The 16,048-nt window shown below is 32.7% G+C and overlaps 1 protein-coding gene across 2 annotated transcripts in view; it reads left to right on the top strand.

Annotated features, from left to right (window-relative positions):
- LOC113516897 (zinc finger protein chinmo) overlaps positions 1-16,048 on the top strand; it is a 94,752-nt gene that overhangs the window by 71,699 nt on the left and 7,005 nt on the right. For both annotated transcript variants that reach the window (XM_031908056.2, XM_052902605.1), the window contains exons 3-5: positions 13,836-14,059; positions 14,957-15,285; positions 15,670-15,875. In XM_031908056.2, coding sequence (XP_031763916.1) covers positions 13,836-14,059; positions 14,957-15,285; positions 15,670-15,875 — 759 coding nt within the window. The remainder of the gene's footprint in view (positions 1-13,835; positions 14,060-14,956; positions 15,286-15,669; positions 15,876-16,048) is intronic.

The raw sequence follows: 16,048 nt of genomic DNA, 5'->3' as shown, positions 1-16,048 counted from the left end.
CATACAGATATGGGAGATTAAAGTCTGATAAACAGAAACGCAGACATAAATAACGTTGTAAAACTAGATTTTATGATAGCATACTGGTTTAAAAAATTTGAGTGAAGTAATTGTTTACAATGAATGCTCCTAGCTACTTAATTGTTTTAACTTATTATAATTGTATTTATAAAAAATAAAATATTTTTTTTGTAATATATTTAACTTATATAATATGTATGTAGTAAGGGGAAGGAATTGTCATCATTCATAAAAAAAAATATGTATGTAGTAATTACCCAAAGTTAAGCATCCTCCTTCTTAAGCAGTCTCTTCTAAAACATCACCAAAGCCTATCTGAGATTACCAACTCGGCTGCCAAGCATGGCAACTACTGGCAAAATCTCACAAGGGAGGGTCTATTCTCAGCAGTGGATAGTTAATTGGTAATATAAAGATATAGTACCTAAGCATTATTATGAGTGTTATCTTTTTTATTAATTTTTTTTACGCCAAATAATTACCGGCCTCTTTTATCTTCTATCCGAAGGTAGGTTAGATGAAATTGTTTCTTTTTTTGTGCATTTTTATTATATTTTTAAATGATCTAATAAATTGTAGATATACAAATAAAATCGTAATGTCTTCGTGTTATTAGAAAAGGGATAGTTTGTCAAGACGTTTGTTACACAATTATGATTCCTTTATGCGGTAAAGCTGTAGGTTGTAGCTATATTAGAATAGAATTGTGATTTAAAAACATACTCGATAAACTTTCTGTAAGTATTTGAGTGTTATTGTAATATATTATTATAAGAATATTTTAATATTTCAAAAACTGCTTTCGTATCGCGGTATTTATAAACTTTGTATCAATAAAATATATTTTATGCTCCAAAAAGTCAGACCGGAGTTTCAACTGTTAAAAAATGTTACATAAAGAAAAATAAAAGAAAATTGATAAAGAAATCATTTATCAATTTTCTTTTATTTTTCTTTATTACTTCGTAGACCATGCTACGTCGTAGCAGATGCAGTTTGTTATATTAAAGTTACTTTACAAAAGTTGAAATTAAATAATATTATATTATCGTGTTAATAAATATATATTTAAATTTTTATTTATTCAGATATTAAAAATAGTTTTAATTTAATCATTACTTGTAATTTTAACAAATAGAAAAAAAAAACATGTTGGATCATAAAATTGCATACGTTGGATTATAAAATTGCAATTTGACCGTATCGATACTAATTCGGTATGCAGCAAAGTCTAGTGCTAGCATCGGTAACCGCCACACGTACAGCCATCGGACAGTCGAAAAGGTTCACCTAGTTTTTCAGCGCCCCCACTCCGTGCAAGATTGATTTTCTCTCGCGCATTTCGCTTGCACTTTCGTCGGGGGTGCATATCTCCTTCCTTCTCGCACTTGTTCCACCCGCGTCGACCTTGAAAGGGCGGGCGCACACTGTCACATAGTCTATGCGTTGTCTATACGCCATTCGGCTGTGTGTTAGGGGGACAGAAACGGGGTTAGTCGTACTCCCCCTAGTGATGTCGTTTTCACTTGCATCCGGGCCCAGACGATATCTGTATAAGGGTATAGGTGAAACTCGATTTTCAATTCGATTTCTCGCTGAATTTTCGCTCGGCACACCAGGGGTTGGGAGGTTTTCGCGCTATTTTATAGACAATAAGCTTATGGAGCGTTTTAGTGCCTGTTTGTATGTGTTGGTAACTGAATGGAGTCGTGTGAAACTTTTATGGCATTATACGCCAACTAGGGTTGCGGCACAGTTTGTATTGTAGGATGATGTTCGAATAATGGAATGTTATTTGTTCTTATAAAATAGGTTTATAAAATGAAATGGTTTATTCGATATGTAATGTAGTATACATAAATAACCATAATAGAATTTATCATAATGTGGTTATGAAATGAATTGATTAATAAGTTAAACTTGCTCGTATTCTTAAAATTTATACTTTTAGAAAAAAAAAGTTAATAAACCTTTAAATAGTATTTACATATTTTGGCTACCCAGGATGGATGTAGTTACAGAAACAGGTATTAGATAATAATATTGTAAGAAAATTTATTTTGTTTTAGATGAGAAAAACATTAATGTTTTACAATTATTTTTACAATTTCGTAAATAAGTATAATAAGTAAGCGAGTTGAATTAGCAACAAAATTTCAATCAACATTATATGCGTGTATATATTATGGAGGTGTCCTTCACGCAAAATCTCGTCGCATTATGTACATTGTATTGTTATGTAAAATATTTAAGAAACATATATTACATGCCTTGACATCTATTTGCATAATTATGGTTATTTCAATATAAATTGATGGACACTTTAAACTATCGACCAGTAAACAACTTTTTCTTAATTTGTATGAACGGCATATTATTTGATGATATCGTATGATTATGAATATATGGGAATCACATGTAGTATCTATTAGTCTATTATCATCTAAAGAATCTTTTATGAGTGAACTCTTTCTGGTCGTATCATCCTTCACATAGTCTATTCATCTCTTTTTAGGTCTTTCCCTACCCTAATTATTATCCAGACAATATCACAGAATCCATTACAACAGAATATCAGTGTTTTGCTCTTTTGAGGGAAAAGCAATAAACTGAGTTGTGACCATTTTGTGTTACTGTAGCACACGCATGAAAAAAGGAAATTATTGTTTTATATACATATTTTGCTTTTACTTTATTTTTTGTTGCTTTTTTTGTTTTTCATTCTTTTATCTCTTTTACTGTGTATTATATGTATGTTTGTATTGTAATTTATGTGCTGTAAGTAATGCAAATAAATTATCTATCTATCTATCTATCCACATCTATGCACAATACTTTACTACTTTATTTACTAACTTCTCTTAAAATAAATTTCTTATTCCTATCTATCACATGTTAGTACAAAAACAAGCGATTACATGTACATTTTTCTGTCACTGATGCTATTTTTAAACTTCTTACTCTCAACATCGTTGCATCATGTAGTCATTCAACGTCTTTTCAATATTCCCATCCATACAGAATCTAATCTATTTTTTAATAAAATGTATTATATTAGAGTTATAGTTCATTTTGTTGCATGGTGTTATAATATCAACAAATAAATGAGAATAAAAGACCTTGAGAGGAATTAGGTCGATACCAATGCGAAGTTAAAATTAATTATCCTTATTAACATATTATTACACGAATGTAGGCACAGAATCTTGCTTAAGGCAGACCTAGTTGTGATATGTTCATCTATACATATTTATATGATATTTATTATATAATAACCTGAATACATAAGTATGGCGATTCATCATAATGTTTATTATGTTAGGTAGGTATATCATAGATGTAAATAATGGATGAGAACAGGGCTTACTGTGGGCTGGCTTAATAACGAAACGTTTGGCAAGTAACACCTACTCTGAAGACAAACCTAATCTCGAGTTGGTTTGACTACTGGATTTGAGAACTAGCTACTGTGTTACTTTTAATTCAAATCCCTATCCTAGTAGTTGCGTTTATCGAGCCTTTTACAAGAAGGAACTATCGCCATCAGTAAAAACTTCTCTCTTTTACTTGAATCAAAAACATTTCATCTACAATAAATGTAACGAAGAACTACAATTCAAATATAAGGTAATCTCTAAAAGATATTCAATACTGTGCTTGAGGAATAATAAAACTATCGAAGCTTTGGTAGTTAAATCATACGAGAAAATTACACAGAAAACAGTGTCAAAAACATAAATAACAAGTAGAATATAGAAATACAAAATATAAGAAAGGCCGGCTGGTCATGTTGTCAGAAACAGATATGATTTCGATTCGAGTCCAATTCGATTATGTCAAAGTCATCTCGCTTTTCTTTGACAGAGTAATACGCCAGGTGATATCCCGTCAACAAAACTGTTGAGCTCTAAATTATTCGTTAAAATAATTTGCAATTAATACAATTAAAAATATTTCGTTGATACATATTCATTGAGTGTCGAAATTATAAACATACAATACAATCTGACCTACTCTATGTAGCTAGCTTAACATGAAAATAAAAGGACAAAAGTACAAAATTCTCATTACAAATAAAAGCAAGATAACCTATATAGATCAATAGACACATGTCAGTCAGCAACGCAAGCTACTCTACTCCCAAACATTCCCAGTCCCAAATCATTGGTTGCGCACAGGCACGATAACTAAGTAGGTCTCCTAACGGGGCCAATGTCGTCGATGTTGCAAGCTGCGGCCGCCGCTGCGCGCCGACCAATGTCGCTTCTATTTCCTAGTAGCAATAGACGCATTCGTTGCAACGGTCTCTTTACGTTATCTGTAGTGGGGATGTACTTTATGATTGTGTTACCAGCGATGATTGGGCACGTTTGTGTACAAAATTAGGTTACGTTCTACTGTAGTAGGGATAATTTTAATATTACTGTTCATTGTGTTGGATGTTTAAATATAGTTACCGTTGTTTGTCTCTGACACTGTTTCTCTATTTGATTTTTATGGGAATAGGTTGTTACGATAAGATGCAGAAGTATATTTTGGATTCTTTTTCTATCGGATGATAATGAAATGGTGACTCCGCCTGCGCTATCGATATACACTGGCGGGGCACCAGTGAGGGATGACAGGTGAGTATGAAAGCAGATCAGTTAGCCCATCGTGACGAATGCAAGAAGTATTAATCATAATGGTTTCCAGGGGGAACCGCGTGGAGATCTGGCAGAGCTTGTTAGCAATGGAGGCATTAGTCCGCATTACTAACAATCCCTTTCCCCCCCCCGTATATTTTGGATTAAAATTGTCATAAAGAAACACTTGTTGAGTAAAGTCTGTTTCACAATAATTTAAGATCGTGTTTTACAAAAATAAACTGGCTTAAATTGTGGTAAAACCTATGTATTTTGATTTAAAGACTAAACTATTGAATCGATTTGAATAAAACCTCTATAGAGCCAGTTTGTAAATATATCCTTTCAGGTAAAAAAAAAAGTTTTTATATTAGTATTTAACTTTATTGTTAATTTTATTCTTAAATGTTTCGTAAGCACACATTATATTTTAGTGTAATAACTACCGGTTTAACTTACGTGTAATTTGGTCAGTTTATAACTGACTGAGTTATGAGGTAACAAACAAAAAAAAAAGTATAACCGAATCGAGAACCTTTTTGAAGTTGGTTGAAAATAATTAGAAATCTTTGAAGATTTGATGTACTTGATTATGAACTTGTATATAATATATTTCACGTGTTAGACATACGGGTATTTTTTTATACCACTGAGGTGGCAAACAAGCATACGGTCCACCTGATGGTAAGCAGTTACCGTAGCCTAAGAACGCCTGCAATACCAGGAATATGCGCGTTGCCGACTTTGAAGAAACCTCTTTACCTCTTTTTTGAAGAACCCCATGCTCTAGTCTCTTGGGAAAATCTCAGTATATATACGGGTATTTTTCCATATTAATAAATATTAACAGAATTATTCAAAAATATCAACAATCCAATTTCTTTCCAACTTCTATTAATTGAAGCTGTTGGCTGCAATAGATCGGGGAATAAAATAAATTGTCGTGTATGAGTAGCAAGATGTATTATATAACTGCTACTTATATGAATAAATGAATTTGATTTATAAATAATGACGTTCTTTATATATTTTTGTACTCATGGTGTTTATGTTTGTGTTGGCAGTTCATATTTTGCCATTAGTACTTTTCATTGCCTATTTATATTTTTATTTAATATTATACAATATAGAGTTTATTTTCGTATGTTTATCAACCTCTGTATTGGTTACGTTGCTTGCGTAATGCGTAAAGTTCTCGGGTTCAATCTCAGACAGGGTAAAAGGAAACAAATACATATTTTTAAATTAGCTAGAATCTGCATGTTCTGGTTTTTATCCACAGTGTTGATTGTAAATTCTCTCAGAATACACCGCACATAATATATTCTGGTTGAAAGTGTGGGTAATTGTTAAAACTGGGTCAATAAACCTCATCACAGCAGCCTACTAACGTCCCACTATTGGACAAGAATACCAGTAATTCTTATTTGTTATTAGTATATTAAATTATGTATGTACGTCTTTTGTTTCCTATACTATTGTAGATTTCAATTATGGTATTTCTATTGTATTTTACTATTAAACTTGAATCTGTGAAGATATTCATTTGTAAAAGAACATTTTATAATATCTTCATATACTGATTCCACGTATTGAAAACTATGACTTTAGATAATTAAGAAAATTGTATATGACATTGCTTTATATTTTATAAATATGTCATCTCATCTTCCTAATACGAGAACAAAAAAAATTAACTAGACGATGTTTGTTCCGGTATCACGCAAAAACTGTTGCACCAAATTTGATGAAGTATTTACATTTATATTCCTGAAGGTCTAGCTTAAAATCTAGTTTATATTTAATTTTGATACATATGTCATTAAGAAGTGGTACATTTAGTGGTTATTTTACTAAAATACATACACACGAAGTAGCGGTCAAAAGGCCAATATTTTATAAATTTGTCAGTCAAGGCTGAATGTTTAAATCGTTGTTATTCCCAAAAATTTTCCTTATGCATCGGTCGCAGGTCATCTAGCGTGACTCAGGCTATTAAAAAAAAAGCAAGCGTGTTCCACGGACACGCATACAGAAGGTTAGGTATGTGTAAAAAAGGAATTAGTTACTCTAAACTATTTACACAGGAAATGTAAACGGGTTTCCCATTATAGTAATTGTGGAACCGAAATAAATGATATTAAATGTAGCGATGATATAAATGACTTGATATTTGTTTTATTTAAACAAATTTTTACCTATACACACGTTAGCCGTGTGGTCCCGGCATAGAATAGATCGCCGCATCCTTTGTCGTGGGTGTCGTAAGAGGCGACTAAGGGAACTTAATGGTCAAGAGCTGGGCAGCAGCGTCCCTCTCAAAATATCACCGAAGATTAACTGCAGTTGCCGCCTGTCGACTGCGGCAACTACTGGCAAACCCCCTTTTTATGAGGGGGGCTATGTTCATCAGTGGACAGTTAACGCCTGATATACATTGATTACATCATGATGTGGTGATTTCAGTTCATGAAATAGTTGTATTTCATGATATGACTTTGGAGGTAAGGGGTTGTTAGTAATGGGGTCTAACAGCCCCATTGCTAGCAATGTACTAGGTTAACCTTAATTTTAATATATACCTAATGTTGAGGTTAACGCGGTTACCCCTGAAAATAATGTTGGTTAATTCTTGTGGAATTCGTCACGATGCATGGGTTAACTGTCCTGCTTTCATCGTCACCTATCATCCCTCACTGGTGCATCATTTTATTCTCACCCTTGTAACAAAACTATCCTTTACCTATGACCTGAGGGAGATTTTGTACAAAAGTCATCTGCTTTTGTACGTCTGTTTTTCTTCCGTGTAGCAGTTGCGTTTGCATGGCTGTGTTTTGGTTTGAATTGTGACATATGACAATGAATTTACAGGGTACAGAAGCATAACATCTTAGTCTTCAAGAATGGCAACGCATAAAGGATATCATAAGCGACACAGTATACTCTGTTATATTCATGATACTGTTCAGGTTTATAGGTGACAGTTACCACTTTCCATCAGGTTGACCGTCAGCTTATTGTCATTTTAAGTTGCATAAAAAACTGACTATATCGTTTAAATGTCAACATTTCATATGTCAATCCACGTTAGGCCGTATTATAGTACTACCTTTTATTAGATTAGTCCTGCATTTTGTTAGGATCCAAAAATGTCATCTATTTTATATAACTTTTCTTATCCTTTGTCCCAGATGACACTATTAAATCTCTCTTCTCTTTGGTACTAACTGGGACAAGGGGTGAAGGAAATAAGTTACTGTGAAGTATTACCGCAAGTGTATTTAGTGTGAAACTTTTCCCTAATTTAGATAGTCTGTAAGGCTGTAAGAAAACAAATCCTTATGGATGCTAGACATAATTTACACTAGAGGATTATTGAAAACAGAATCCTCCTTCACTCGTCCATTGTATGCATATCTATCTATAAAAAATTAAATTAATCTTTAAATATGTTGTTGAGGGCAGAACTCGAGAACGGTTGGACCAATTCGGATTTTTTTTGTAAATATTAATTGAAGTCCGAGGAAGGTTTAGAATAATTGTTTAAAAAAATTTAAATTCCCCTTTTTTCATGGGTCAATCAGCGTATTTCGGTGTCGCAGACAAAGTCACGGGTAAAAGCTAGTTAAAAATGAAAACTTATTCATGCAGTTTAATTTTTAATTCATTCAATCATCAATGCAGCCTAAAGTCATATAACCTTCAACAAGGACACAATAATTAGGTCCGTGTTACGTCGAGTGCAATGAATATAAAATGTAAATAAAATATAGCGAAGATATCAAACGAGGAAGCGTTCACGAAGTAGGCGGTATTTGTAGGAGCGGAACGGTATAAGGCTTACTACACTCTGAACAACTAATCTTGAGATAAGTCTGATAAATTAGATTAAAAAATTAGAATTTCCAGTAGTTCTCATTAATATGTATATGATATATTTAATAGTAGATAATTATGCCTAAGTATTTTTTATATTATCGCACAAATTTTGTCTTCTGATAATCAAGAATTCTATTTAATTAAAATTCCGATCGACACACCACGATATGTATGAGTGAGTAAACTGTATGATTATAAACGAGTTGACAAACTATAACACCTATTAGGCACTTAAAATTATAAATATAATACTTTACAAAAGATGTCCTTATCGCTAATTTCCATTTAGACAAATATAATATTTCAGAAAGCCACAACGAAATTATTGAGTCCTCAAAACTAGTTACACAGAATATTATGACGGTAATAGTTTATTATGTGATGTTCATGCTATTATGTTTGTATAAATGATATCTTATTATCAGTTATCTCTGATACGAATACGAGTTTTACGATGGGTGTGAGTTAACAAGGTGTAAAGAAACAAAAAAGTTTGTAAACATGATGCACTCTTTTTTACAAAAATCTTTTTGATACCTTTTTGTAAGCTGACTCCGACTATCCAAATCCAATAAATGTTAAATGGTTTTTTTTGTTGTTATTATTATATTGGTATATTAAACGATATTTAATATAATTTCGATGTGATCTCAATTCGATTGTATCGAAAGTTGATGACTTTCGATACAGATACAGTTGAATGTTAAACAATCTTACAGTGTGCAGGCGGCCTATCGTGCGCATACGCCGCCGCGACGCAGACCGCAGGTCCAAGGCTATCCGTATTTTGTTCCGCGCGATTCGCTGTGACGATGTAACGAGCCGTGCCGTAGTATGTCGTTATCTAAGCATGGCCACGACGCGACGATACGGCAGCATGGCTTGTCTCAATTTTGATATTTATATTTTTTTGCAACTTGTAATGGTAAATAAGCTGATGGTATATGAGGATAGAATGTGGTAGCCGTCATTTATAAATAACAACACTATGGTATTAAATACTACACTATAAAGACTATAGTGCCGATTGAACATTATCATTTCTGAGGATTAAGTTATGTTTCTATATCTGTTTTCTTGTCATGTCTGATCTTTCGAACTATATTGATAATACAAAACGATTTGCATTCGAAATTAAAATACCTAGAGGAATTAAAAACATACAGTTGCATCATTGAATGACAAAATATCCAATGTAAATTGGTGATCACATAGCCCAACTATGTTAAAATAGATTGAGAATTAGAGTAATATATCGCCTATATTTTGTCTCGCTTCAACATTACAAGGTCACTGCAACTACACCAATAAAACGCCTGATGAAAATAAGGAAGTGAATATAAATTTTCCATAGCGAAAAAATGAAAAGGGTAAATACAAAAAATCTAAGATTATTGATGATTGTATGACAAACACGTGCTATACACATGTACATAAGTACATAACACAATGAACGTATATAAGTTTGGTGTATATATAAATATTTTTATTTCGCAATTTAGCTCTTATTACAATGAGAATAAGGTTTAAAATAGATATAATATTTACACAACGGGAAATTTATTAATAGGTCCCCCACAAATTACAATTTGTTTAAGTAATTATAAATATTATTTCATTTGTGGTGAACTTTATGGCTGGAAATCTTGAATTGCTACGATTAATGTAGGTAGAACTACATCGATCAATTAATTACATAAAACTTAATACAATAGAGAAAAAATGTGAACTTTAGTTTGAAGTCCGATTAATCAAGGTCAACTACATAGGTACCTATTTAATTAATTATATTGTAATGGTGCAAATGAAAAAAAAAAAAACTATTCAATTCAATAATAAGCATATGTCATGAACTTAGTATTTAAACGAAAAGTTTGTTTCAATTCGTATTATTTTTTAAAACAATTACGTAGTTAATTTTGAAACGATTTTCATATTTTTTGCTCTCATTTTGGTACCGTTTTAATTTTGTGACGATTGAAGCTGTTGTTTATATTTATTGAGCAAAAAATAGCTTGTTGTGAAGCAAAATCTATAGATACACGATTCCGCGTTCCAAATTTAAATATTATCAATGTCTTTGTCTAAATTTTTATGTTTAAGTTTTAAATTGTCTACGAAACATCTCGTTGTTCATTGGTGGAGTGCATTCATAATTAATTAATAATTTTTTTGTGGAGCAAAATGTCCTAGTTCTGTTTGGACATATTTCTAAATGCGATTACACCAGGAAACAAAGCCGCATAGAAACAAGCCAGTTTGTTGTATGTCAATGTCAACTATGCGGGCGTATTCGAGGACAAGCTTAGCATACGAACGGACAAGTTATGTTATACGAGTATCTGTGGTTTTAACACTAGAAGCCATTTGGCGCGGTTTCAGATATAACATAAAGGGCTTATGACTCAACAAACAGCAGTATTGTCAACAGATACTTGTATAGGAAGTATGGATGCGGTTGTCGACCTTGAAATATTTTGAATGTTGTAACAGCCAAATGTCGAGAGGTGACTAGATCGTACATGTAGCGCCATCTCTTACTGTAACTGAGAACTATAAGTAGTGATCAATTTTGCCTATTATTATAATGTTTGTTATTATTGAATGTATAGTAAAGTGATTGAATGCGGAGTGAATATGCATGTATATAAAAGGTTGTTTTGAAATTAAGTAAATTTCTAATTTAAGCTGTAAAAATAAACTTAATTGTTATAACAATAATAGTCTTTATTATTAGGAAATGACATTGTTTATATTTTAATGTAAAAGTAAATTAATATAACTAAATATTTTTCTTTTGTAAAATGTATTTTTTTATCATTTTAGAATAACTGTGTTATTTATTCAAATTAATATTGTGATACTAAAATTATTCGAATATTGTAATAATAATAAAACCAGCCAAGTCGTAGATATCTGTTACGCATCATGAAAAGCATGCTGATTTGATTATTTTATTTTTTAATTACATTTTATTAGAAAGCGCAGAATTCTGGGCAAATACTTGCTATAAATATCCAAGCAAGTTATACATAACTATATATAATATAGAAGAATTTAGCTTTGGACTATTCTTTTGTTTTAGATATATTTCAAATAACCCAACGGAATATAAGGAATGTTTCCAGCTACAGCAAAAACATGGGGACCCTACTCCGCCATAGAATTTGCGAATTAGTTCTTGGAATTGGTCAGTGACCAGAGATCGTTGTGGCCTTGACTTGTGTTTATTTATTTTTTACTAGCGAATGACCGCAGATTCTAAAAGTGCCAGTGTACTCATACCTAATACGATTCTAGAACGTTTTACATTATGCAATTTATCTAAAAGACAGTTTTTTTTTATTAAAGACCAAATCAAAGAAAGAATACAACAAAAAAATTAAATAATTGAGGCAGAGAAAAGAATTTTAGAGGAAACGGAACAAAGAGAGTGAGGGACCCATAATAACATCAAACAAGACTGAAAGGTTGCCGCAAAAATACAAAGATTACGATTTGCTTATTTAAGAAGAAGCCCCACGCAGCCACACCATCCACACTTTCATACGAATTTAAACCCAGGCACAGCCATGAAAGCATAAAAATTTAATAATTTTCTGCGATATTTTAAATCCCTTGATTTATCAGCATTTATTTTAATCAATTATGAACTATTAGGCTTGATTCATAGATTTATTTTTTATTTTTTATCGACCACGAGATTCCAATTAGTCCCGGCTAAACTCACTTTTTTTGTGTCTACCTACATAGTACGCGGAAGTGAAGCTGTTATTTGATCCAATAAACCTATTGGAATGAAAATCGGCTTTATTTATAATTTAAATTATTAGCTATAAAGAAAATTCCATTGATAACCGTTCAGTCGACACGTGTTTCCCACGCAAACTGTGACGATTTGTTTTTATAGTTCGCCTTTGCTTTTTTAGATTATAATTTCAGTTAATTAACCGTCACTTATAACTTTATTCAGATAATAGGTAACAATAATTTTAAAAAGAGATACTTCCGTTGTATCTTTGAAAGTGAAAACTGAACCGAAACGCTTGGGGCTCTTAATGATTTAATTTTTGTCTTGTTCGTTTCACCTTTTGTTCTCTCTCTCTCTATTTTTTCATTTAAGAGATTCCTCTTATTGGAGCAACTCATTCGTGCATTCTGTTCCAGCCAGCTCTATTCCGGACTATATCTTTAATCTCTCTCTTTCTAGTTTTTCTTTTCTATTTTTCCTTCTAGTATGTTCCTTAAAAATTCTCTTGTCCTATAACTTGGCCCTTTTCGTTAAGACGCTTAATTTAATTTTTTATTATTTTGTAAGTAAAAATTCAAATCTTTAACTGAAGCTATGTGTAATATTTATATATTTTAAAATAGAAAAAAAAATATATATTTAGAAGTAGGTTAACGATGCCTAGCGCAGTTAAACATAAAAATTAAATCATAACCTATTACCGTAAGGATGGTCCACCATCGTTATATTTATATATTTCGTGGAATGAAACCTTCCTGGGTCCACGAAACGCATTTACCTTGACTTTTGTTTATTATGTCGCGTGGGACGGCGGCGCTGTGTGCGTGTGCCTTTAATAAATTCATTCCTATTAAAATAGATTTTAAAACGTTTGAGAATAACTCGTGAACGCAATGATTACAAAGGGATCTTCACAAGACTGCAATACTTTTATCTATAAATAAAGTACAGAGTGACTCAACACAGCCGAGTCGAATTTGCTGAAGATAAATAATGAAAACAGACAGTAGACAGTTTTTGTAATATGAACACGAGCCACAATGAGAGGGATTTTTCGATATCCTCCTTAATGAGGGAGAGACCTAGACATATTTATGTCTGAAATTTAGTCTAAGCTAAATTGATTAGGTCTGTCAATATTCTCCAATATTTAATATAAATTCAATGATTTATTTCTCACCGTTACTAAAGAAATTTGTTCATGTAACAGCGGTAGGTTTTCTAACGTAGGTACGCGTAACTAGGTTGAATTCTCGCTTCGGCAGAATGTGGGCATATCGAATATTAAATTCAATACAACGAGAACAATAGACTAATCTCTGTAACTGCATCATCAGAAATAAGTCGTGAGCATATTTATGCGAAAATCTACACCTGTTTTACTAGTCATCAGGTTCCATATCTCTAATGGTATTATATTTGTTGAAAAAAAAAATAGGATACATATTCTTTTACCAGAAACAAATAAACACAAACTTAACTCGCGAGTAACTGTAGTAAGAGTCAATTACTGTCTAATCGACAAATTGTTATAAATATTTCTTTTTTCATCATTCCAGGTCGCCAATTCAAAGCCCACAAGGTAATACTGGCCGCTTGCAGCAAACACTTTCAAGAATTGTTTGACACTGCACCTCCGAGCCATGCGGGCGCGTGCTACGTCATCCTGGAGGCCACATCTGCGGACAACATGCAGGCTCTCCTCGAGTTCATGTACAAAGGAGAGGTGCACGTCAGTCAAGACGCGCTTTCCAGTTTTCTTAAGAGTGGAGAGAATTTACAAGTAAGATTTTTTTTATGCTTACCAGAATGGCTGGCTAGTAAATTAATGGTTCAACTTCGAGTTATTACTAACGCCTATAGATATGAACAGCATAGGACTGTATCCCATAGATATCATACAATAAAATACGAGGCCCTTAATACTCCCCATATGACACCATTGCTGAGAACTAAAATGTTATGCCTATCTGCTCTGTTTCATAGCTATATTTAGTTTTTCAAACTAAAATACAACCATAAAAAAATATACGAGTTCACTTGAGAACCTCTTTAATTTTTAGTCGATTTATAATATCTTCTCGGCTGTAATGGTATAGAAAAGACAATGATTCCCGGGCCAAATAGTAATCTCTCATTTCTTTAGTTAAACTGGATCTTGAAAACTTTGGAACAAGTTATGAAAGTGTGATATTAAAGTTTAACACAAAAGGTTATGTAACTTTTTATGTAAACAAACGAGGTATATATCATTACTTTATGACTAATAAAGGCTGAATGCTACGGCCTATAGCAAAAACTGGATCCACGTCGAAAGTTGCCTCTTCACCGCACAATTTCGCACTATTTGCTTTTCTAAAATTATATTATTCATTAACTTTTTTTATTATATGTTATGTGATAAAACGAAATATCGGTCTATTTTTATAAAACTCTGACTTTAAATTATAAATGTAGTTATGACTAGTAAAAGAAATACCTAACAAGAGAAATAATATACCTCGATATTTTAATACCAAATTGAAATTACGTGATAAAATTACTTTTCAATTCACAACTGGTACAAGTTTAAAATATTATTATGATTTTTATAGTTTGTTCAAGTGTCCGCTATCCAATGGTATCGTACAATATTGGTGTTCAATGCTATTATGTATTTCTTAACAAATACTCTTTTCAGGTCAAAGGCCTATCAATGGAAATGTCCCAAGATGCTTGGGTGAAACAACAAACGCAGCAGTCATCAGGGGATCGTCACCAGACACGTATAAAGACAAGCCCGGTGTCCGGGTCAGGGAATTGTGAAGTGCAAGAATCTGCCCCTCCACAGTCTCACACAGCTACATTCGCACCCATTATACCTCAATATGGAATGCCATTGCACACTGGTAGCGGCAGTATGGGTCGGTACGCACCGCCAGCGCATCTGCCACTGCATCCCACTTCTCACCGCAGACCGGCGCCTCCAAAACCATCGCCGTCTCAAAGCCCACACGCTAGAAATTATAGGTAACGTTTCTATTATAATTATAGATTTAGAGATTTCAGAGTTCTGTTATATAAGTCATCCTATTTAAAATTACATTTATAAGTCATCTGATTCTAAAGACGAATGAAACAAGCCAATGAATACAGAAAATGCAGGCGCTGCAGTTTATCCTTTAAATCGTGAAAAATATGTCCCTCTGTAATAATTAAAATTGAAAAATAAGTCAAGTGTTTGTTATCAAATGACAATAATTTCAGCCTTAATCGCATTTCAAATGTGCAGCTTCTAAAGATTTTTTTGTGAGAAATCGATATAATTTGTAATAATATAACTTTTTCTGTAATTGCTTGCCAGGAATTAAACAAAGCTATTTCATTAATAACCTTTAATGCATTAAATTTTAGGCAAAGTTCGTCATCTTCACATTGTGGTAGTGTCGCCGATGAGCCAGATACACGGTCATCACCTGGTGCGGGGCAACGGTACGAGGAAAATCAAGCAGATTGTACTTCTACTCTTGGAAATCCGATTAAGAATAATGGATACGAACGCAGCGCCTCAGCCAATGACGAAATGATAGATCGCTTGTCTAGTGAACAGGGTGCCGAAGGTTGGTAATACTCCGTAATAATTAAAATCTGCTGATCGATCTAGCATGATAAGAAGGGCAATCTACGATATATAACATACGACAAGTAATTGATTTATAGGCATAGGTACATTAATTTTGGTAAACAAATTTTATAACAAGTCATGCTTTTTATACACTACAATACAAACTTT

This window comes from Galleria mellonella, unplaced genomic scaffold (genome assembly GCF_026898425.1).
Source record: "Galleria mellonella isolate WM207_F2 unplaced genomic scaffold, CSIRO_AGI_GalMel_v1 utg93, whole genome shotgun sequence".
NCBI lineage: Eukaryota > Metazoa > Arthropoda > Insecta > Lepidoptera > Pyralidae > Galleria > Galleria mellonella.
This window is presented reverse-complemented; position numbering and strand designations above follow the sequence as displayed.